At 41.3% G+C, this 23,320-nt stretch overlaps 1 protein-coding gene across 15 annotated transcripts in view; it reads right to left on the reverse strand.

Annotated features, from left to right (window-relative positions):
* The window catches only part of KCNMA1 (potassium calcium-activated channel subfamily M alpha 1), an 829,029-nt gene that overhangs the window by 102,227 nt on the left and 703,482 nt on the right, over positions 1-23,320 (reverse strand). For all 15 annotated transcript variants that reach the window (XM_053304540.1, XM_053304539.1, XM_053304531.1 and 12 more), the window contains one exon: positions 15,442-15,535. In XM_053304540.1, the coding sequence (XP_053160515.1) occupies positions 15,442-15,535 (94 nt within the window). The remainder of the gene's footprint in view (positions 1-15,441; positions 15,536-23,320) is intronic.

The raw sequence follows: 23,320 nt of genomic DNA on the forward strand, positions 1-23,320 counted from the left end.
GCTAAAAAGTAGAAGCAGTTTTTAAAGTGGCGATTCTGTTATATTTATGTAGGAAGAGAGAAACTCTCCCTATACAACCCCAGCACAGTATCCCACCAATGGTTGTTGCTGGTGTTTCTCTTGTGTTTCTTTTTAAAATGTGAGCCCTTTTGGGAAAGGACACCATCTTATTATTAATGTGAACTGCATTGAAAACATTTTTGTTGAAAAGCAATGTAACAACAACAACGTCATAATTGTCACCATCATCGGAAATAACAACATACTTTATGTGGGGAATACCCCAGGAACAATACATGTAATATACTTCAACATGCCAGTTTTTAAAAGCCTAACAGAAATATGAGATTAGCTTTAGCTTTGGAGAACTAAGGGAAAGGGGAAAATGAAGTAGTCTCACAATAACCTTTAATCAACAGTCATCAATTTGGTTAAATTAATGTATCAGTCACCTAAAAACCTATACTTGTTTTTATTCTCCTCTATCCCTTTCCTTCTTGTTTCAAAATAAATATCGCAAGGGTCTCTATTAGCATCTGTAGTGAAGTAGAAGGGATAGGTACAAAGCCCCCATGCTGACTGACTAGCATGAGGATGGAAAGCCGATTGCTTGCCTTTACCACATACAACTTCTGACGTGACGCTCTTCGATGTAAAAGCTTTAACAGGCTGCACTTTAAATATTTTAGCAATTTGCCCAATCATATTTTGCTTTCACAAACTGAAGCCCTTTAAAGATTCAGCAGTGTGTCATTTTACAGCAAACTGACTAACAAATGCCCACATCTGGAATACATGATTTTAATACTAAACAACAATGCCCATTTTCTATGACAACTATAAAATCTGTGGCATCCTTCAAAGCATTTCTCAAACAGCAGCAGCAGCAATAATAGCCTTTCATCACCACATATTGAAGGCAGACCATGAGACAAAAAGATTCGAAAATCAGGCTCCGCCTCTTCTCCAGAAGCTTCATTGGTCATTCTCTCTTGTGATTATAACTTTAATGAGATAATGCAAATTTCCAAACTTCTTCCATCCTAACCTTCCTCCCCTGCCCCAAATCATGTTCAGCTCAGAAGGAGGGTGAAAATGCAGCAGAGGATATCTGTCTCCACTCCATTTCTATGTGTACAAATTCCTCCACCCTCTGCATGTAAGGAATCCGCGTCCCTGGAGCTATAGCTCAGTGAGTTAGTGCAGTGGTATTCATATTTTGTTGTAGGAAATCCCGAGGTTCCTTGGAAGCATATGAAGAGTTTTCAGTTATCAGATCAGTGATGGTGAGCAAGCTTCTCTGAAAGACATAGTGCTCACATGACCAATCCTTCCTTGCAATGCACCATCACAGGAGAGTGTTGTGGGTGTTCTAAGTCACACTCTCATGTCATGTGGTGTAACAGTGAGGCCCAACAGGCCTGGCCAGTGCCCTGTGCCAATGGAATGTGCACCCTGGAATCCAAAATGCCCTGCAAAATGTGCATGGGTTCTGTGGCAGACACTTAAGGTTCCTTTCATATACATTCTGCACAGTGTAGTAGTTAGAGGGTTGCACTAAGACTGGGGAGACCTAAGTTCAATTCTCCCTTGAGCCATGAAACTCACTGGGTGACTCTAGGCCAGTCACTTATTGCTCAGCCAAACCTATCTCACAGAGCTCTTGCGAGGATAAATATATCCATGTACACCATTCTGGGCTCCTTGGAGGAAGAGCAGAATATAAATATAAATGAATGAGGCAAGCATTCCCTGAAGGTGGAAACTTTGAAACCCACTAGATTAGTACAGTAACAAAACCCTTACATTAAGTAATTTGTCTCAAATTAACTTTTACTTCCCCCTTATTCCCCCACCCATCCTGCCCCCACAAGCAAACATGCACAGGATTTTTTTTAATCAAGAAAATTAATGTCTTCATCCTTAATTTAATTATCCTCAACAAGTTAAAAGTGTAGCTTGTGGAAACTAGCATTAATACCAAGGTGCAAACTGAGAATTTGTTAAAATCTCTAACGGTGTTGGTGGGGCTCCAATAATTTAAAATTAAGAGTATTATTTTAACCTTGATGGCCAGAGGCTGTAGGTTTTCAGTGTGCAGCAATAACTGCAATTTCATACCAGGAAATAAATAGAAACCAATTGTACGTGCTTCAGAAAAGCTACCAAGCCACTTTCCTCACATCTATATCTCTAACCATATAAATAGCTTTTCTGTTCTTATGGCAAAAATTATGTGCGCCTGAGTTAAAGCGAAGAGGAAAGTACAATCTTTTCAGGGGTTTGCAAAGCATATAATGCCACTTATCATCAATTAAACTCAAGAGCGACACTAAATGCCATGCTACAGCTGCAAACCCAAAAAGCTTGCCTGGAAGACAACAGCCTAAAGCAAAACCGCAAATCCCTTTCCCAGTAAACCTGCTGTGAGATAGCCAGCATTATATTTTAAAGAGCACTGCTCTCCTTGCAGCCATTTACAAGTACTCTAAACACATTCAATTGGCGTTTTAAACTTTGGAACTTCTTCTGACTGACCTGGAAATGGAGGGAAAAGTCAAGAGCACCAAAAATACTTGTTTTTCCTTTCCTTGTTTTTTCTTTCCTTTTTAAAAATAAAAAGATACTATAATATAGCTCCATTCACCCTCTCCCCAAGTATAGCCATTCTGTATTCTGGGGGTTGAGTTACTTAAGGCAAGGTGCCCAAATGTCCCCACACTGGTCCTATCCAACTGGAATCAATGTGTGAAATTATTTTGATCACTATTTCACTTAAACTCTGTTGTCAATTAACTGTTAAAAGCTATGGCCTGGTCCTGCTATGACTGCATTCCTATGTGGATGGAAGCACACCACCTACATTAAAGTTGCTTCTGAGTAAAGATGCAAAATATTGCACAGCACAACAACACATATTTATATACTGTTTTTCAACACAAGTTTCCAAAGTGATTTACATAGAGAAATAATGAATGAATGAATATGATGGATCCCTGTCCCCAAAGGGCTCACAACCTAAAAAAGAAACATAAGAAAGACACCAGCAACAGTCACTGGAGGTACTGTGCTGGGGGTGGAGAGGGCCAGTTACTCTCCCCCTGCTCAAAAAAGAGAATCACCACGGTAAAAGGTGCCTCTTTGCCCAGTTAGCAGGGGATATAGTAGCAGTGGCCAACCATATCAGTGTCATCATTAGAATGTAAAGTACACTTACAAGCCTTATTCATCCACACGTCTTCTATTTCACAGGTAGACAAGTGAGATCAAGAAAAATATGGCTAAGCACACATTTTAATTTTATCTACCAAACCATTCTGGCTTCAGATAATTGGATGTCTGCATACCACCCACATCATGTTACCAAGGACGTAGGAGCAATTAGGAGTGGAGAGCAGCAGTCAGGGGGTGGATAAAGTAGTCATTTCCCTACCTACTATTTCACTGCTCCAAATTCCACTTCCAAACCGGCTTCCAATTAGAAAAACCAGGCACTGAGGCTATTCGCACGAGTGTGCAAAACCGGGCTAAGGGAGCCCAGCCCGGTTTTGCACGTGCGTGTAAACAGCCGGGATCAGGCCAATCCTAGTGGCACCGCGGGGGCACACTACAGACCTACGGCACACTACACACCTACGGAGCCAACCTTGAAAATGGGGTTCAGAGAGTGAGTGCTCTCCTAACCTTGTTTTGATGGTTTTTAAGGTTGTTTTAGAATATTGTTTTAAAAATGTTAAATTGTTGTGTTTCAAATGTCTGGTTTTTGTTTTTAACTAATGTTTCACTTTTGTTTTTATCTTGTCGTAAACCGCCCAGAGATGTAGGTTTTGGGCGGTATAAAAATATGTAAAATAAAATAAAATAAAATAAAATAAAATAAAATAAAATAACCCTGTTTCCTTGTTTGTGTGTCAGCTGCGGCTGCAAGCCGCCACAGCTGGCAGACTTGGGGAGAGGAGGGGAGGGGGGTCCCCATAATGCACTGCACAATGCATTATTGCAGTTCTGGGAGACCAGGCAACATGTGGTGGTGCGTTCCGGTGCCCTGACCCCCAGAGCTGCCAGCAGAAGCCAGTGCTCATCTGGGTGGGTGATCCGCCCCGCCCAGGCATGGTGGAACGGTCATCTGCGGGGAGGTAAGCGCTTTCAGGTTCCTTCCCGCAAACCAGGTAGCCCTTTCTTACTGCTTGTGAGAAAGGGCTCATGCGGTTTATATGACACATCTTTGTGTGCAATGGACAATGCATTAATGCAAGGCAGGAGCAGGGGCACAGCCTCCCTGCCACCAATAAGGTAACCTGTGATGTGAGAGATGTATGGTGGGATTGTATGTGTGTAGGTCCATTGCTCTTCCATGTAAGAAGCAGGGGAAGAGTGTAGTAACTTTTGCTGAGGAATGTTCAATAGCAATTGCCCTCTGAGGGAGTACTTTGTGTCTTTTGGTGGTGGTACTGGTCTGGATGGTGGTGGTGGAGAATGCCCAGTGACTGCACAGTTTTCAGTTTTCGTGTGCTGAATATAGTGATTTGCTTGGTTGGGGGTGCTTTGGATGGATGGGAAAGGGGCAGGCATCTCTTGCAAATGCACCACATCTCGATGTAGTGGGTAACGTCTCATGCCTTTCACATTTTCCCTTACAACTGCCCTAACAAATTGTGGCAATTAACATGCTGTTAGTGTTAGATGTAGGCAGTGAATGCAGGTGCTAATAATTGAAAAAGCATTTAGAGCTTTTACACCCCGGCTGAATATTTCATAATGTGCTGCATGTTTCGCTATTTGCTCAGTGGGTCTCTGTCACTTCAATCTTCCCTGACTGCTTTGACTGGTGCTCCAAAGCTCCACCAAGACAAGAGTGACGGCTTGTCACAGGCAAACTCCGCTTACTACTGCGGCAGCTCGCTGGGACTGGCTGCAAAGGTTGTCAGGCGGCTCTGATGGAACTCAGCAAATGTTTTGTGACTAATACACCCAACATTTGTCAGCTAACATTAGCCATTCCCGTGACCCTCTTCAGTCTATACTGATGGCATTAAGTTGTAATGAGAATGGTAGCCTCTGTGTGTGTGTGTGTGTGTGTGTGTGCACGCGCACGCACACGTGTGTACGCACATCCATGTGTACGTGTGTGTGTTGCACTAATACTACTCTCCTGCTGACCTTTACTTTCACAAGCTTAATAAGCAATAAAGCTTCCAAGTATTCAGAGCACACAAGAAAGAAGTTAAAAAGTGCACAATGATAAGCAACGGACACTTTCATCGGGGTTCTCACGAGTCATTCCTTCCTGTCAGATCTGAGAATGAATTTTAATCCAGCCAAATAAACGAAACTGGCAGGTCTCAGTCTGCTCTGACATGCCTAACTCACAGCGTAGCTGTTGATCACTAAGACCTTGAGCCAGGGGTCAGTCGTTGGTGTCCTAGCAGCACTTCCTACGCAGGATTTATCTTGGTCCTAGTTCAACATTATCACTCACTGCATCACACCAGCTCTTGACTTGTTTTCTATTAGGGTTTCAAATACGCAATATAGAGAGTACATTCCATATGAAACTTGATGGTGTCTGTGTCAAGTATGTTACTGGGGATTCTCATATAGATGAGATTTACTCTTATTGCTCCCATTTGGTTCATTTTATAACAGGATGCTAAGAGAATGATATGGGTGTTCTTAGCCTTTAGCCTCTCTCCTTTATCTGCTATCCACTACTCTGCTTGGGCTTTAGATAAACTTGGCAGTCTGTCTGTGTGTGTGGTGGTGGGGGCACCCAAAGAAAAGCAGTCCATAGAGCGAAGGGGCTGAGGGTCAAACTATATGTAATGTTCAGTATGTCAGTGTTGCTTCTTCTTTTGTTTTGTTTTAAATACCAGCTGAGAGAGAGAGACCCATGTGGATTGGAACAGTGTCATGTGGCAAGGGGAGAGGTTCACTTTGCCCCCACCTTCATCCCAGTCTGGATCACACACCCCTCCCACAGCTGCTATTTGTCCTGGAAAGGAAGCTGCCACTGGAGAAGCTGCCATGCCCTCCTACGGCAGATACCAACTGTGGCGGGTGGGGGGGGAAGCTAACTCCTCTCTTATGCGCCATGGTTCCAATCTGGACCACTCCCTCACAGCTGGTACTTTAAACAAAAGAACCCCCCCCCCCCTGCCTAGCGTGATAGAGCTACACTGATGCATTTAATATCGCATTTGACTCTGAGAATCGTCATTCAATAAAAGAGTTTTCCAGTTGATCAATGACTTGACTTCCTACCTGAAGATAAAATCCCGTGTTTTTGTAAATGGAAGGCCTATTCACATGACTGGTGAGTGTTCAGTATGTGCTAGCCTTGGGGGAGAGTCAGCCAGTATTACATCCAAACACATCATGCATTGGGAAGTTGCTCTGGCCTCAGAGATCACTGATTTGGATAGCATCCGTGAATTCTCTCAGGAAAAAGGAAAACTGCACATGATTGGCCTGTCTGACTGGAACGTAAATCCTAGTTTAATGTCTAAACTACGGTTAGCAGAAATTCTAGTTTCACACTACATCGGGAGCAACCCATTATCTCTCAGCACTGCTCTCCAATCTCTAGAACATTTCCTTTTGGTAAGAAAGGGTTGGAAGACAAACAAGGAGAAGATTGAAATATGTGACATTTTAAAAATGCTATGTAAATTATAAGAACTACAAATATATGTATTTGATAACTTTGTTGACACCTATTAGGAGCTGTTGCCTAATTCTTATGCAAATTACTTGAGAGTAAGCTCTACAGAACTCAGTGAGACTTGCTTCTGTGTGCAAAAGAATGGGCTGCACAAGATGTGTTATCATGTCTATGCTAGAAGTAAAGGATGGTCCTCTTTCTTGTGACATTAATTTATCCCATGAAAATTTGGGATGATAGATCATTTCATGAAAGTCAAGCGGGCAGGGGACTGGTTTTGCCCATCTCTTGCTGTAACAATTGAGGCCTCCAGAAGAACAGCTGCTAGGTGGTTAGCAAAAGCTTACTGAATATCCTGATCCTGCACAACCTTCACCCACTGTGGCTGGGATCTCTCATCTAATGTGATATGATCCAACCCATTGGGGAGAGCAGAAAGAGAGGGGAAAATATGTATTGTGAGAGCTGGAATGGTCCCTGAGGCTTCATCTGACCAATCTCTCTTTGATGAAGTATCAGTGTTTCCTTTGTATGTCAAGGAATATTTAGTTGATTAAATTTTTATTTTTATATTAAAATGTTTTTATTTGACCATTTTAAAAATCCTGTGCTTCTGGCAATTAAAAACTCCATGCTGAATTTGCAAGCATTCAGATTCTGCTCTGCAGATATGGGAATTCTCTGAGATCCACTGTAAGACCTGCGGACAGAGGGATTCCAGTTCTACCGTGAGAAAACAGCACAACTAAAAGACCTAGGGCAGTTTCTGTTTATATTTTTACAGGATTGAAACTGAAACCCCTTTTAAATAATAACTGGCATGCAGTATGGATTATTATTATTAAAGTGTGTGAGTGTGTGTGTGAGTGAGAGAGAACGAGAATGCGCACACACACACACACACACACACACACACACACTGGGGATTTCACCATGAGTATATACCAACAGTGAGTATTGATCTTCCTCAGTACATGGGATCATTGGTGGCTGCCTCATAACTTTTAAATTCTCTTTTCCTGGCCAAAGCATGAACCTGTATCTTCCAAAATGGATGCAAGGTTTTTATTCAAGTGTATCTCTGAGGCCAGGGACAAGGCAGGATTTGGGGAAATAACTACCACATTGTTAGCAGTCCTGCATCCTTTGGATGAGCTGGGCTATAAATCCAATAAAATAATAAATCCTATGTATATTTATTTGAATGCATACCCCATCTAGTAGCTCATTTAGGTTTGAGTATTAAAGCAAAGGGGTCATGTGTGTGACATAATTAACTTAATTAAAAGAAAAGAACACAGTGTTCGTATGTTTGTGGAGCAGGAGGAGGGTCTTATAGCTCTCTGCCAACAAGACTGCTAGCCTAACATGTAGAACAGCATTTAAATGTACACACTGTGGCTATATGTATTCATAAGCAAGTTTCATATTTTCACAAATGGTGCAGAAGCATTGTCTTTTCCCCAGTCACTTTGCTGGACCTTGGCAATCGCTGGCAAAATTAGCATGCTCTGTTTGGGTTGGCAGGGGTGGTAGTGTGGGGGTTAAATCAAGGAAAACTGTGAGGGTTATGAAATTCTTCTTGGCAACAAACTGGAAACTCAGGAGACTCAGTGCCTCTGTGGTTTTGGTGTGTGATCAGGGACACTAATGATAATGACCCTTTGCTGAGAATGCTGCTTGTCTAGAGGCCAATGTCAAGTATACCATTCAGTTTGGAGTGGACAGGGACAAACTATTTGTTTGTTCTTCAAGCCCCTGGGCCCTGTCACATGCTATTTGCTTCTGCATTAAGAGGCATTGTCTCAGCAGGTCTGACATTTCCTTCTACTCTGTGCACTGGTCTCATGCAACTGCAGCTACTGAGGTGCAACCTACCAGATTTCCCCCCCCCCGCCCGATGCAAACCCCATTGCAACGAATGGAAGATAATAGAAGAGCACACATGGGAGCTAATACAACTCTCACTTATTTTAATGGGGCGTATGCATGGGGAATCCTGGTGGATGGTGCTCTTGAGCCTTGTTAGCAGTCACTTACATACATGGTTTGGATTTGGAAAGTCCCACCATTGATTTAGAATGACTTCTTTTTGATCAAATGCAGTAGTCCTAGTCACATTAACACAGCTGTAAGTTGTACAAAAACTAATCTCTCAAGAAAAGCATTGTTGCACAAATTAATATCTGGTTTATTTTTTAAATTGTTAAATGGTTTTTAAGGGTTTTTTTGTATATGTTTTTAACTGGTTTTTTGCTATTGCTAACCACCCAGAGATGAAAGTTTGGGGCAGTGTACAATTGTGATCAACAAAAATAAAATAAATAAATAAATCATAGATTTTGGAGGTATTAACAGTAATGGCATGTCACATTTTTAGTTACTTGATGCTGATGAATTTTGAGTGTACAGGTAGACCTTGTTATCCGCAGTTCCTGGCACCCGCGGTTTCTTGTATCCATGGTCAGGCCACATGCACCTGGCCTCATTATTTGCAGATATAAAAAGGGTTAAAATCCACCTATCCATGGTTCCTAGGTGACCGGAAATGACCTCCAAGGTAATTTCTGGTCACCATTTTGCTGATTGGAGCTATTTTGTGGCTCTTTCCTTAAAAAAAAAAAAAGAGGCAATTTTTAGTGGAAAACTGGCACAATTCAGGGTTTGTGGGGGCATTACTGGACAGTTGGAGACCTGCAGAACATGGCATGGTACATTATTTCTCCAATTTCTGCCTTTTTATTGTGGGGCATTTTTTTGCTCTTCAATTTCCTAACCCCACAATTGCTGTTGACTTAAGGTCTTGTTATCTGCAGTTTTGTTATCCGCAGAAATTGGTAGGAATGGAACCCCTGTGGATAACAAGGGCCACCTCTACTAACTGTACTTTAATTCACAATTTGAATGTGGTATCAGATTTTAAATATTCAATTTTTTTTTTAGAAGTCTAAAGAAATGGGGATGGGGTAGTGAGCAAGCAGTCAATATATTTCTAAGAAGGAAATCCAAGTTTGCGACATCCATTATCTATTGTTAGTTACTTCAAGGGGAACTAGACAGATAACCTCCTTGAACAGTGGTACTGGATAATTACAGGTCAGTATTGCAGGTCTGTTGTTGTTTACACCATGCTCCACCCTTGTTTTGTGCTCATTAACCTTTTTTTAAAATGTGGGAGTCAAGTGGACTAGTTGCATATTAATAACTATTTACTTCTTGTCTCAGGGCAGAAGTAGGCATTATTGAAGACTGCCAAAATTAGCTACTAGGCTCCATGTCTTCTCCTCCTTGCTCCCCAGAAACATGCAGTTGCACAAAGCATGTGATGTTACCCCATTGCATGGCAAATGTTCCCACTTTTGCGCCACTCCATTAGCTGAAGCTCATAGGAATATGGAAGCCTGCGGTGCAGTAATGTCACATCATACTGTGTTTTACTGTACATTACTGGGGGAAGTAGGAGAAATGTAGGGCTGCCACTTTTGATGGCAGCTGTATGGCTCATATGTCACTAAAGTGGGGCCAAACATTTCTAGGGCTGAGCAGCTCAAAATTTCAGAAGAGGTGGGTGCTTACTGTTGGCTGTACAATGGTAATGGTCTCGCTTATACTTTTTTTTTTTTTTTTGGCTACCACCTTTCCTTTGGCAGCAGCAGAAGCTGCTTCCCTTCCTGTTACTAAACATATTCCCTTCCTGTTACTAAACATATTTTCAGTGAAAAAACTAAATCAGGCTCATTACTGAATTTAATGTCAGCATGTGCCTATTGATCATACTGAGGAGAGTTAAACTAATTACGGTAATGACTTCAGCAAAGTAATAAACCAGGACCACTCATTTTGTTCTTGAATATCCAATTTCAGTTTTGTACTGTATACATGCTTACTGAAGACAACTGCTTGTACCAGAACCTGATACATTTTTGCCACAGAAATCAGAGAAAAGCATTCCAAATTTATAAGTGTACCATTCTGATAGTACAGTGTGTGAATTGCACCAATGCAGCTAGAGGAGTATCCTTCTCCAGGTAAGTGTGCCTTGCTATGTTCCCTGCTGGACTCAGTTCACACATGCAATCAGTACTGAAGTAGCCACTTAAAAATACAACTGCATGGAAATGGCTTCATGTGACAAGACAGCAAATTCACATCCTAACCCGATCGGACTATTTTCATGTTGCCATTGTAATTTCTTTTCCCCACTACATGATGAAAATTGCTAGAACCACAGGGAGAGTTGCTCACATGATTGGCTTGCCACATGGAGCAGTCTTCACATTGTTGTGTTTCCAATTGGCCACCATGACGCTGGTGGGATGTATAAAATTGGGTGCAAATTGCAACTGCAATATATCAGGCACATAGGCTATGTGTATTCCATAACTTTGTAAAAGCACAGAAAAAAAAAGGACAGAATTTGGTGCAGAATTTAAGCTTTGAGAATTTCAGCATTTGTCTTTTCAAGATCACATTTCTAGCCCTTATGGTTGCAGATATATGCTGCCTGACAAAATTTCAGAAGCCAGAGAGGTGGCTGAATTAGACCTTAGCTTTTCTTGACAGAAAAATTAGATAATTTTAACAAGCAGTCTACAGAAAGCTGAACAAAGGACTGCACCAATGAACTTTGCCTTGTGTTACCTGAAAGAGTCTTAAGGTGAAACATTAGTTGCTTTTAGTTCCAACTAAGGACTCTATCTTAAATTGAGATTTAATCCAGACAAAACAGAGGTGCTTCTGGTCAATAGGCAAACTGATCTGGAAATTGGTATTCATCCTGTTCTGGATGGCATAGGCACTCCTTCTGAAGAATCCGATGAAGAATCAGGACTAGTGTTTCTCTACCTGACTTTGCTACTAAGAAAACAACAACGGGGCAGATGTTGGTAGGAGTTGCCTTTGTTCAACTTGTTCACCTGCTGCTTTCCTTCTTTGAAAAAGCATATCTGGCTGCCATCACACACGCCATAATCACATCTTGACTAGACTGCTGCAACATGCTTCACATGCAGCTTTTGGAAGTTTTTGCTCATCCCTAGGTTGCCAGCCTAAAAGGAAATGTGAAGCAAATTTGGACATTTGCATTTGAGCCAAATATATGAGGAATTTTGAAGGAACAGGAAACGTTTCAGTAAGACTAGAGAAATTTCTCACTGAGCTTTTGAGAAATGTTTCATGGAAATGTTTCATCTTAGCTTGTTTCATAGGCTCAGTGAGCATAAACTGGGCAGGGGAATACAGCTGAGGTTAGTATAATATGCTTTTATAACTTGTTTTTAGATTAGCATAGGATATTTCTGGTTCACATATATTTGCATCCGCTGAAATATTTTGTATTCTGAATTATTCTGTTTTCTCTTGGGCTGAACTATGCTTTATAAACAAGCAATGCCTATTTTGATCAAGGTCCAGGGAGTAAGGAAAGGCTCAAGTCACTCAAGGATGGGTGACTTCAGTCCAGCAAGATAGGAAGAGGAGGAGGAAAGAAAACCAGTCTGGGTTGGGTGAGTTCCCCACTCATTGCCCAACCTATGTTTAGCAATTCTGATGTGTTACTGAGCAGACAGCTCAAGCTTGGGATGAATAATCTCCCTTAGTCCCTCTTCAGCAGGCAATGAAAGCAGGCTCCACTTTGAAAATTCTTCCCCCATCATGCAAGCTGACACAGGCATGCTTTTCAAAAACCCACAGCCAATCTGTTGATCATTACTTATTTACAAAGGCCTTCGGGCAGAAAGTCCTGTAAAAACCATACTTGATACGGTATACACTAGCTTTTTCTGCTTGTGGAAGGGGGAAAAAAGTCCCCCTAAGGCTACCTCAAACCATCACTTTCTATTGCACATAAAATGTACCGTGTAACACTAAAGTATTTAATATATATGGTATAATATATCTACAGGAAAGGCATTTGTGTAGAAGTGTGTTAGCCTGTATTTGGTAATTTGATGTTTTGCTGAAGGCTATGACTTGAAAAAGCCTGCACCTAGTGCCGAGGACCTGTCATCTCAGTACCCAAGAGCCAGTAGAATAAAGAAGTACCCTAAAGCAGCAAAACTTTGACACAGCTTTGAAGCATATGAAAACAGTATAACTCCCCAGAATTATTATGACTCAAGATCAAAGAAATGAGGCATACTTTACATAGCAAACAGGGACAGTGCACTTGGCTCCCAATGTTGCTGTGTTCCCTTCCCTCTGACTCTCGCTTTCCCTCTTCTTGTCTTTCATATTTATACCCCTCTATTTATCAGATGGTGGGAGGGAGAGAAGGGGGGGCTTCAATTTCCCCCCTGTCAGATTTCAAGTAGATAAAATTAATTTGATGGTGGGGGGGCAGAGAAGATGACTTGAAGATAAGCAAACTGAAAATGATGGTGGAATGACACAAAGCATCATACAAAAAAGAGACTTAGCGGGGTGCTCATTTTATCCCCCACCCCTGTAAACAAGCATGCAAATCAGTGTTGCACAGGCAAGAATGAGCTATTGACAAGTCAGGGAACCTTTTGAAACAATTATTTAACAGCAATAGATGGTCCAGAGGGGGCAACAAGCTTGCAGCTGGTTGCATTTCCCCTCTGTGAATCAATCTTGCTTTTTGGTTCTGCTATCCTGATGACATGGAGAAATGACAATGCCTTCAAATGTGCCCTCAATGAAGGAGCAGTAAAGAGGAATGGATATTTCTCTAAGCAAGTACTTGAAAGTCTGAATCAAGCGGCTGAAAACTTGGGGGTGGGATACCATATGGATTTATGCATGTCCATTATGGGAATATTGATTGCTGCCAACAGAATGAGATAGTAGTTAAATGTAATATTTTTAGATTTTTTTAAAAATATACCTTCCTGCCCTTATTTAAACATGGCTCTAAAGAGGTCATGATTTTGATTCAGACGCTGTGTTCACACGTAATGCAGAACTACAATTGAAGGGGCCAGCAATTCCTTGAGCATTATGTGCAAATGCGGGCAACTGGAGGTAGGCGTGATGACAAAACCAAGGGTTCAGATTTGGAACTTCAATCTGAACCCTCAGGTCATAGTGAGCTTTTTCGGTGCAACCCAAGGTTGGGAAGAATCTGAGGTATGTCCAAATGCAGAACCGCAGGCTGCATCCCCTGGAAGCTCCTCCCTCAACTCTGGCGTGCTTGGCTGTGTGAGCTGTCCTTCAGTCAAGAAGGAAACCTGCAGAGCCAGTGCCCTCTCCTCTCTGCAGCTAGAGAGGACGCTCTCTGTTATGTCCAAATTTGGACGGGAGAGCAGGGGAAGTGGGGCACGTAACTGAGGGTCCACTGGACTCACAGTTCTTCATTACGTGCAAATGCAGCAAGACTTTTGTTAACAATACAGACAGGGAATTGGACTGACATTCTGACTCAAAGTTTTGCAGCAGTGTTATTTGCCTATGGTATTATTAAAGCACGGGCACAACGTCAGCATAATAGTTTTGCAGTGTTGTAGTGGTTTACCTCTTGGTATTCCACATCCTGAGCATGAATGTGGTAGAAGAACAATTCTTAAGATGAGGCCGTAAAATCAGCTATTGGCAAAGGATTCCCATCAAGTGGAATTGAAGTAGCATATTTTTAAATGTATGTGAGATGTTTTTTAAATTTCAAATGTTGCTATCAGAATCTGACAAAAAGGCAAAATGCAGAGTGAATATATATATAAGGAATATAAATGTATCTCTCTCTCTCTCTCTCTCTCTCTCTCTCTCACACACACACACACACACACACACACACACACACAAATGGGTTTCCCAAACATCTTTATGTTGTCACTGAGTTCTGTCTAAAGCAAACTTCAAAGCAAAACTATAGGTTCCTCTTTAGGATAAATATCTGAAGAATTAAGTATCTCTTAGGAGGATTTCACAGTGAAATCCTAGTCATAGCATTTCAGTGTAGAATGTAAGAACTTTCCCTTATTTATTTATTTGTTTGTCACATTTATATACAGCTCTATATAAAATCTCAGGCTAGTAACCACCCTAAAAAACCTTTGGTGGCATTTCTCTATGAAAATCAAGTATGGGGAACTCTACTGGAATCAAATACTGAACAACTGACAATACATGGAAAGAAAATCACTAACAACCAGAATATGTTTTCATCACCTGCCTTCACAGTATCTACAGCCCTTTAAAAACATTCCTCATGTTTCATAATTAATATTGCTTTTAGCCTCAGTAAAACTGCATTAGTTTTGAACTTTGCTTTGGCAAGTACATAGATTATTAGGCCTTTTTAAAAAAAATCAGTCAAAATCAATTAGGAGAAATTTGATTTCAATCGACAGGATAAAAGGAAGGTAATATTCAGGTTCATTTTTGATTGTGATGATACATCTCACATATGGCCTTAAGTACAGAAAACAGTACTCAGAGGGATTCCGACAAAAAGAGAATTGCCCAAGGCAAACTAACCACACGAGTTCTTCTGATTGGTTAGCGCTATCATTAGTGCCACTGCTGTTTAAGAACTACACATGGACAGGACAGGGTGACAGCTAAGACTTTAAAGCCTATGTATTTTTCAAACAGCTTTTCAAACTGTTTTTCATGACAGAATTTTTTTTCAGCTCTATCATTAACTGCTGACAAGCTGACAGAATAAATACTTCAGCCTTTCAGAAACCATCTAACAATCTTCTTCTTTCCCCACCACCCTGCCATGACCCCCTCCCACCATTTTAGGTGTGTGTGTTTTTATTGAGGGAGGAGGGTAGGTTGGGAGAGGCGATAAAGATATGAGTTGCTTAGAGCCTTACCTCATCAGCTTGGGTGAGGAGTTGGGTGAATTTCTCATACCTCCATTTCGCTGCTTCTTTTTGGGTGACAATGTCGTTGGCTCTTCATCTTCGACTGGAAATACAGGAAGCTCATGAGGTTATGAACAGCTCAAACCGCCACATGAAATACAGGTGAAATATCCAAGAACACACACACAATCCCATTCACGCACTGATACTTCATTGCTATCTTGTTTAGGTTCAATAAAAACCAAATTGGTGTTAGTCAAATAGATCAATTTGAACAATGAGGAGGAGGAAGAGGAGGAGGAGGAAAGAAAAGCAGGCTATTGACTGAAGACATTCTGAACACGGTTTCATACTTTAACAAAATGTTTTTTCAGTTAAAGTTGTGCTTCTGAGGAACAGAAATTAGCATTCTGTTGTATACAACAAAAGATTAAATACCATTCAAAATTCAGACACTGAAAGCTGCCAGCTTGCACTTTGCTAATGAACCTGATACCCATCAGTTTTTGCTCCTTAAATGCCAGACCACAGAGTCTTCAAGAAGAGATGTGAAGCATTCAGTGCCTTGATATTCAATGCTGAAGTAAATCAAAACTATGCAGTTGTGCATAAATCTCCAAAGTAACTCAGAGCTTATCACTTCACTCTTTATCATGAGAAGGGATGTTATCACAGGAACAAGCAGAATGAGACCAAATGACAGAAGAACTTCCTATATAACACAAGGATGGGTATTATGGGAGGTACTCTTAACAATGAAGTATACTTTGAGTGGAAGACCATCTTCTTAAACGTAAAATATACATCACTTAAGATTGCTATAAACAGTATATCCTTTGGGCAATGATCTTTATCTTAACCACAATTACAGCATTTTAAAAAACTTCCTAAGAGTTACTATTTAGCTACCATCATGAATGTTTAAATGATTCTTGATTACTGCAGATCAGTAGTCTGCCTCCTATAAAAAGCTGCTCTCTGTTAAAATCCACTTTGGCAAACTTACTCTGCAACAACATAAGAATGATATGCATTCTATAATTAAGAGAAAATCTGACTAGATACAGTCAAAGCAGGTGAGTCTTACATTAGCAGTTACCTTCAAGCTAAAAGAAAAGGATGGTAGCAAGGAACAAAACACCTATATTAATGTACACCCCAACCTTGGAAAACATTTGTCTACAATGAAAACAATCTCTCCTCATGAGTCCATTTATTTTAATATTTTAATTGTGAGGTTTTTGATAGCAAGGCACTTTAGGAATATTATGAGCCACTTTGGATATGCTAGTTAAAAAAAGCAGATACAATTTGAAAAACTGACTGAGAGAATTGTGCCATTTTTCTGCTTCGAAGGATCCCTGAAATGCTCTTCAAATTTCAGCTTCACCTTGGAGGAACCCTTAAATTCTCTTTTGAATTTCATTTTGGAGAAATATCCAGAGAAAGTTAGTTACAACTAATCTACGTGTCATGACTCAAAGCCACAACCCTCCACCCATCCTAGAGGACTCTTGGGATGCAGGAACCCAAAATTCACAGCCAGGAACCTGCTACAGAGGACTCCTCAGAAGAGGAGAAGAATTGAGCACACGAACCTGAACCTCAGTCCTCTGTGCTCTCTGAATCTGCAGAACCTGACGACGACACTGAAAGCCTTTAAGTCTTGGCAGAATCAGAGACATAACTGAGATCCCTTTAAACCAGTGATTCTCAAACTTGGGTCCTCAGGTGTTATTGGACTTCAACTCCCATAATCCCCAACCAAAGGCCACTGAGGCTGGGGATTATGGGAGTTGAAGTCCAATAACACCTGAGGACCCATGTTTGAGAATCCCTGCTTTAAACCTTACTGGGGGAGGATTTACCTGCATCTAGCGGTAGTATAAAGCCTTCAGTCAGCCTCTGGCCCTTACAGGAGCAGCAGCTTGTATAGAGTTCCTGTGGAGTGGTGACTTTAGCCTGCTGTATTCCCAGTTCTAACTGGTTTGACCATGCTTCTGCCTAGCCCTGTAATCTGTTGATTACTGGTTGACCTTGGCCCATTTGATATTGCTTCTGCATCATCTGCTGTAACTATTTGACTACTGGTGAGACTTTGATCTGCTTAATGCTGCTCCTGTCCTGCCCTGCCTTTGCACCAGCTGAGCTACACAGCTGGGTGGTAGGTGCTATGGCTGCCCAGAGCACTATGTCTCATTGGTATTAATGGGATTTAGGTGTGATTATCTTGAGTATTAATTAATTATGTACACACACACGGTCCCTGGCTATAAGTAAATAAATACATTTTCTCAAGACTAGTGAGAAACTCAGTAAGCATGTGTGCCAGAGTGTAACTATAATTGGAAAAGGTGGGACAAATGTCACTAGGCCCTGGGGGGGGGGTGGCTGCTGGCTGGGCAACAGCTCACTGTTTGCTCTTATGTGTAGCAAGTATGTGATATTATTTGCAGCAGTGTGTAGATAATATTTTTCACAATATCCTTTCAGTTCTTTTGCAGCAAAGGCACAGGGAGAGGAGATGAAGGGGGGGGGGCTCCAGGGTCCACTCCAACCTTGCTACATGCCTGATATATGCAATATATAATAATATTGGCTTACAAACCAGGAAAATGGGCTGGTGGTGGTGGTTGTTATCCTCAAAAGCAACTAAAACCGACCCCACTGATGTTAGGAAAACCAGCTTGGGAAAGTACTACTACTACGACTATGAATATTTATATACTGCTTTTTCAACAAAAGTTCCCAAAGCCGTTTGGATCCCAACAAGATCACAATATAAAAAAGAAACATAAGATAGCCACCAGTAAGCCATTAGAGGGGTGCTGCGTAGGATAAAGAGAATCACCACTTGTTAAAGGTGCCTCTTTGCTCAGTTAGCAAGGCAGATCTGATTTATAAGATGAATGCATTTTTCTGTTTTGTTAAAATGTTATTTATCAAAATTTAATCCACTGTGCACAAGACAAGCATTGCCTGGCTTAGTTTTGGACAAAAAAAATAACAAGTTAAAGAAACTTAACTCTCTCCAATACAATCAAAAAGTTCTTAACTGGCTGGACCATGTATATCCTTATTTATTATTGTATACGTGTACAGTATGTTTTCATGCAAAATAAACAAATGTCACAATATACAACTCTTTTACAATGTGAAAATATATCTGAATCATGAATAATGTTTAATTTTCTAAACTTGTTCCTTTCCAACAAAAATTGACCCTGGGCATTTGTACAGGTGAAGATACCTCTTAAAACCAATCTTTAGAAATGATGTAGCACCGATGCAGTTAAAACTCCGGATAAGATCTATTTGTGTGGCATTCCAGTCAGGAAAAAAAACCCTTTTAAAAATACTTCTATTGCATTCTCTTAGGGCACAATCCAAACAAAACTAAGCACTGGTTCTCAATGGGGAAATTCAGCAATGCTTAACATTTAACCTGCTGAAAATGTTCAAGTCCTGGATGAACTTAAACATGCTCACATTTGGCTGGATTGTGCCCTTGTTAATAATTGAATCAAATTCCATGGCGACTAACTCATGGTAAAATTCAGTAGTTCTAGTTCAGCCAAAATGGGAGGATGGGGTGGATTTTACGTTGCAACCCTCTTCTCCTGCTGCCTTCTGATTGTTTTTATGACTGGCTTGAAAGGCTGCCAAAACACGAACAAGTGGCTCCTGGGCTTATCTAAAGTGTCTTCTCAGGCCTATGGGCTTCCCTTCCAGCCAACATTGCAAATTGGATTGGCTGCCTGAGGGATGTGGCCACACCATTTCCAATCCAGCCTCTCTCTCCATATGCTCAGGGCTACTTTTACTTTTGTCCTCAGTCATTTCCCTCCTTCTCTTGCTCCCTTCCTGCAGCAAAATTGTCTGGGAATTCAGCTACCTCCCCTCTCCTTGCTCACCCTAACATGTATAACTAATACTTCTCAATCAACTAGTTCCTGCCACAGGTGCACCTAGGTGATTTTGGAGCCTGAACCTAAAGGCCTTTGGATTTCCCCCTCCCCCACCCACTGCAAGTTAAGCATCATCCCCCTACACACACACACACACACACACACTCTGTAACACACACAGTATCTTTAACCTGTGGGTTCTTGAGGGCACAAACAGCAACTGAACTCACAAGAATGTAAGAACATAAAGGCATAGTTATGCAAATATGCATGTGCAGAAACATCTCAACACGCAACTTGACATATTCCCACCCCACTTCCTTCTTTCCCCACACTGTCTCTAAAGCAGAGGCCACACTTGGGCACCCGCTGCAGGTCACAGTCAGCTGCCTGGCGCAGCGCGGGCTGGCAGTGTGGTGACCACACCACCTGGGACAGACTAAAGAGGATTTGGAGGCCCCCCAGGGGGTGTGGAAGCCCTGGACTTCCACCCAGAGGTCCATGGATAAGAGCACCTCTGGTTCTTGCTCTGCATTCATGCCTAACTCATGCTCTCAGTTTTTCCTCTCTCTAAAATGGGGCTATCATTAAGAATGCTGACACTACTTGTTCCTTTTTTAAAAAAATTGCTAATAGTACAAATAAAAAGAATGATCTGCCTTAGATTCAATAGTTAGTCTTGTCTCTCAGCCTCATTGTGAACTGGTTGCCTTTGGTCATCTCTTTGTTCAGCTCTGCTGACCATTTGAAGGGCATTTATATTAACATTCAAAAGTAGTACATTTTCCTTGTTTTGCAAGCCACTGTTCTGCTACTGGCTCCATCTCCTATTTTGCACTGGTAGCTCCAAGGGCCTGAGGGTGGGGTGGGAGTAGCTTTCGAAGCTGTGCCTGCCCACCCCTGAATGAAATACTTGTACAGATCAACATCTAGGTGAATGAGGTCCAAGCAGTTAGGAATACTGTCATTATGTGTTGTATATAAACTATCTCATGGAAAGTTGTTTCTAGGGGAGAAGGCAAATCTAGCTACTTGAGTACAAGGATACAGAAGAACACCACAAATTGCTACCGATGGAAATATTTGACAGATTTCTCCCTGCTAGCAAACAGAAACTGAAAACAAATTTAATCTGTCTATGCTGCTAAAGAATGTGGAAACAATGCAGGCAAACATATACAAGCACTAAATAGCCTGTCCTGACTGTAACATTCTAGTACGGCAGTATAAAACCCAGGAGCATTTTCACACGGCAACTTTACCCGAACCTTACTTTGGGAGGGTGGGTGTGCGTTCACATCCATATGGAAAATTTACCCCCAAGTCTGTGCGATATTTCAGAGAGCACTTCATCACACACAATCTGGGTTTTCCCTTCTTTATGTCCAATTTATGTCCGGGATAAAAAATAAATAAATCCTCTTTTTGAGTCAGAGTATCCATTATGCCCCAAACTTACATTAAAGTCTCACGGTAAACCCGTGCTAAAGCCTGTTGTCTGAAAACCTCCAGCCAATGCAATTTAGTCACATCTGTCTGTCTGCACACACCTATTGTTTTAATTAATCAGTTCTCCACCAGTGATTGAAGCAATCATGTATTAATTACAATTTAAAAGAATGAATAACTAGAAGAAAGAAAAATCCATACCAGCAATAGTAAAATCTTGTATTTCCTTAGACATTCCCAAATGGCTGGTGGAAAAGGCAAGTTTTAACTAACCTTCTAAAAGTCAGTAAATATTATTATTATTATTATATTTATTATTTATTTATTAATTCAATTTCTATACCGCCCTTCCAAAAATGGTTCAGGGTGGTTTACACAGAGAAATAATAAATAAATAAGATGGATCCCTGTCCCCAAAGGGCTCACATTCTAAAAAAACACAAGACAGACACCAGCAACAGTCACTGTAGGTAGTGTGCTGGGGGTGGATAGGGCCAGTTACTCTCCTCCTGCTATATAAAGAGAGTCACCATGGTAAAAGTTGCCTCTTTGCCCAGTTAGCAGGGGATATGCTACATGGTGAGCTTCTGTAAAGAGAGCATTCTGTGGTAATTCTGTGCTCTTCTCTCACAACACACACACACATTTACAAATGGGACTCGGAGCAAAGCTTCATTTGATTTAGAACTCGCTACTCTGAGCATCTCACCAAGAGTTTAAATATCTGCATAGGCTTCCAGTTTGTTTGTGGACACAGAACATTAACTGATGCCTTTTAATTATTATTTGATGGTGTTCTTTCAGTTTTTTTTAAAAAATTACTTCAACAATCAAACAAATAAAATCAAAGGTGTTATATATGGGGAAATGTGCTTCCTAAGGTATGCTGGACACAAGTCATTTCGAGTTTGTTGGTTTAACATGAAAGTCACTAGATCCTAGAGTCCTGACCATCCATGAAAGAAGTTGTTTCCAGAAAAAGGTATAAAATGAATGGACAGTCAAGATCAGTTTCCTGAAGAGGACTCAATTTGGAATCCTACTGTACAAAACATTCCACCTGGGAATAGAATGAAGACGTACAATAGTGAAGCTAAAAAGGCTTGGCCCTGGTCCCGACCTGCTTGGGAGCCTGCCAAAAAACCGGTAAGACTGTTCACACAAGCAGCTGAACCCAGGCTAGGGCAGTCTAGACTGGGTTATCCTGCTCATGTGCAGCACCGGGATCAAGGTGATCCTGCTGCCGCCACAGCACCTAACACACTTTAAGTGCTTATTCTCATAGTTGTACCATAACAACTCATGAGAACCATCTTAGCAGCAAAGAAACAAAGTATAAAGCCTGTTCATTATTATCCTTCATATATTCCAGCTCCCAAAAGTTTATATTAAACTAATTTAGAAGTACCATATTTCTCTTTCCTGAACTCAACAGGACACCCCTGGTTTGGGTGTTTGTTTGTTTGTTAAATGCACTGAGGGCTCTCTAATAGGAGGCGCCAATGCCTAAATCTGCATCATTGTGCCTTAAGCTTGCTGGATAAGTACTCTTACCTTCCTTCTGGCCTTCCCCCGAATACCTGAGCTATCTCACATCAAGAAGTCTCTGACAAAATCACCAGGGGTGCAGCTATAATTGAGCAAAGGCAGAAAAATGTGTCTGGGCTGATGTGGTTCACCCACTCCTCCCCACCACACCCACCTCAGCTCATTGGCAAGCTGCTGGTTCCTGACTGGAGTGTGTGGATATTTGCGAGGAAGCAATACAAAGGGCATAGGAGCAAAATCATGGGCCTGGGTGGAGAAGAAGGTGGCAGGGGACCCAGGGGTCCATCTTCACTTTTTGTCCCATTTCAACCTAGCCACACCACTAGAAATTACAAGATCATGTGAGACCTCTCCTCAAATTACTTTTCTGGTGTCCAGTTTAGTGTTCCTTCTTACAGGGATTCCCAGATGTTGACTACAACTCCCATAATCCTCAAGCAAAAGCCACCAAAGCTGGGGATTCTGGGAGTTGTAGTCAACAACATCTGGGAATCCCTGTTAGAGGGAACACTGGTCCAGTCTCCTCCTGTATACATGAACTGCTTATCTGTACCTTCAAAGCTTTTCACAGCCTTGCCTCATCCAAGTTTTATACCTGTTTCCCAATATATCTGTGCCTATGACTTTGCTCCTCCAACTCAACCACCTTCAGCCACCAAAGTTACCTTGCTCTCTAACACAGCTCTCTTAACGTTAACCCCTTGCTGCCCCCTATGGATGGAACCTGCTCCATGAACACGTACATGATGCCATGTCTGTCTGTCCTTTAAATCCTTCTTCAAAACCCATCTTTTTTTCAAGACTTAATCTCTTAATCCTCATTCCAAGTTTTAACTAGGTTTAACGACATGTAATTGTATTTGCTTACATTAATCCCTTTTCATCCCTTACTTGCATCACATCTCTCCCTGCCATCCCTGTTTTCTGCCATTCTAACTGCCATTCTGTTCTTTCTCTATCACAACTGTTTTCATCAATGGTCA

Source organism: Hemicordylus capensis, chromosome 3, assembly GCF_027244095.1.
Source record: "Hemicordylus capensis ecotype Gifberg chromosome 3, rHemCap1.1.pri, whole genome shotgun sequence".
NCBI classification, from domain to species: Eukaryota; Metazoa; Chordata; class Lepidosauria; order Squamata; family Cordylidae; genus Hemicordylus; species Hemicordylus capensis.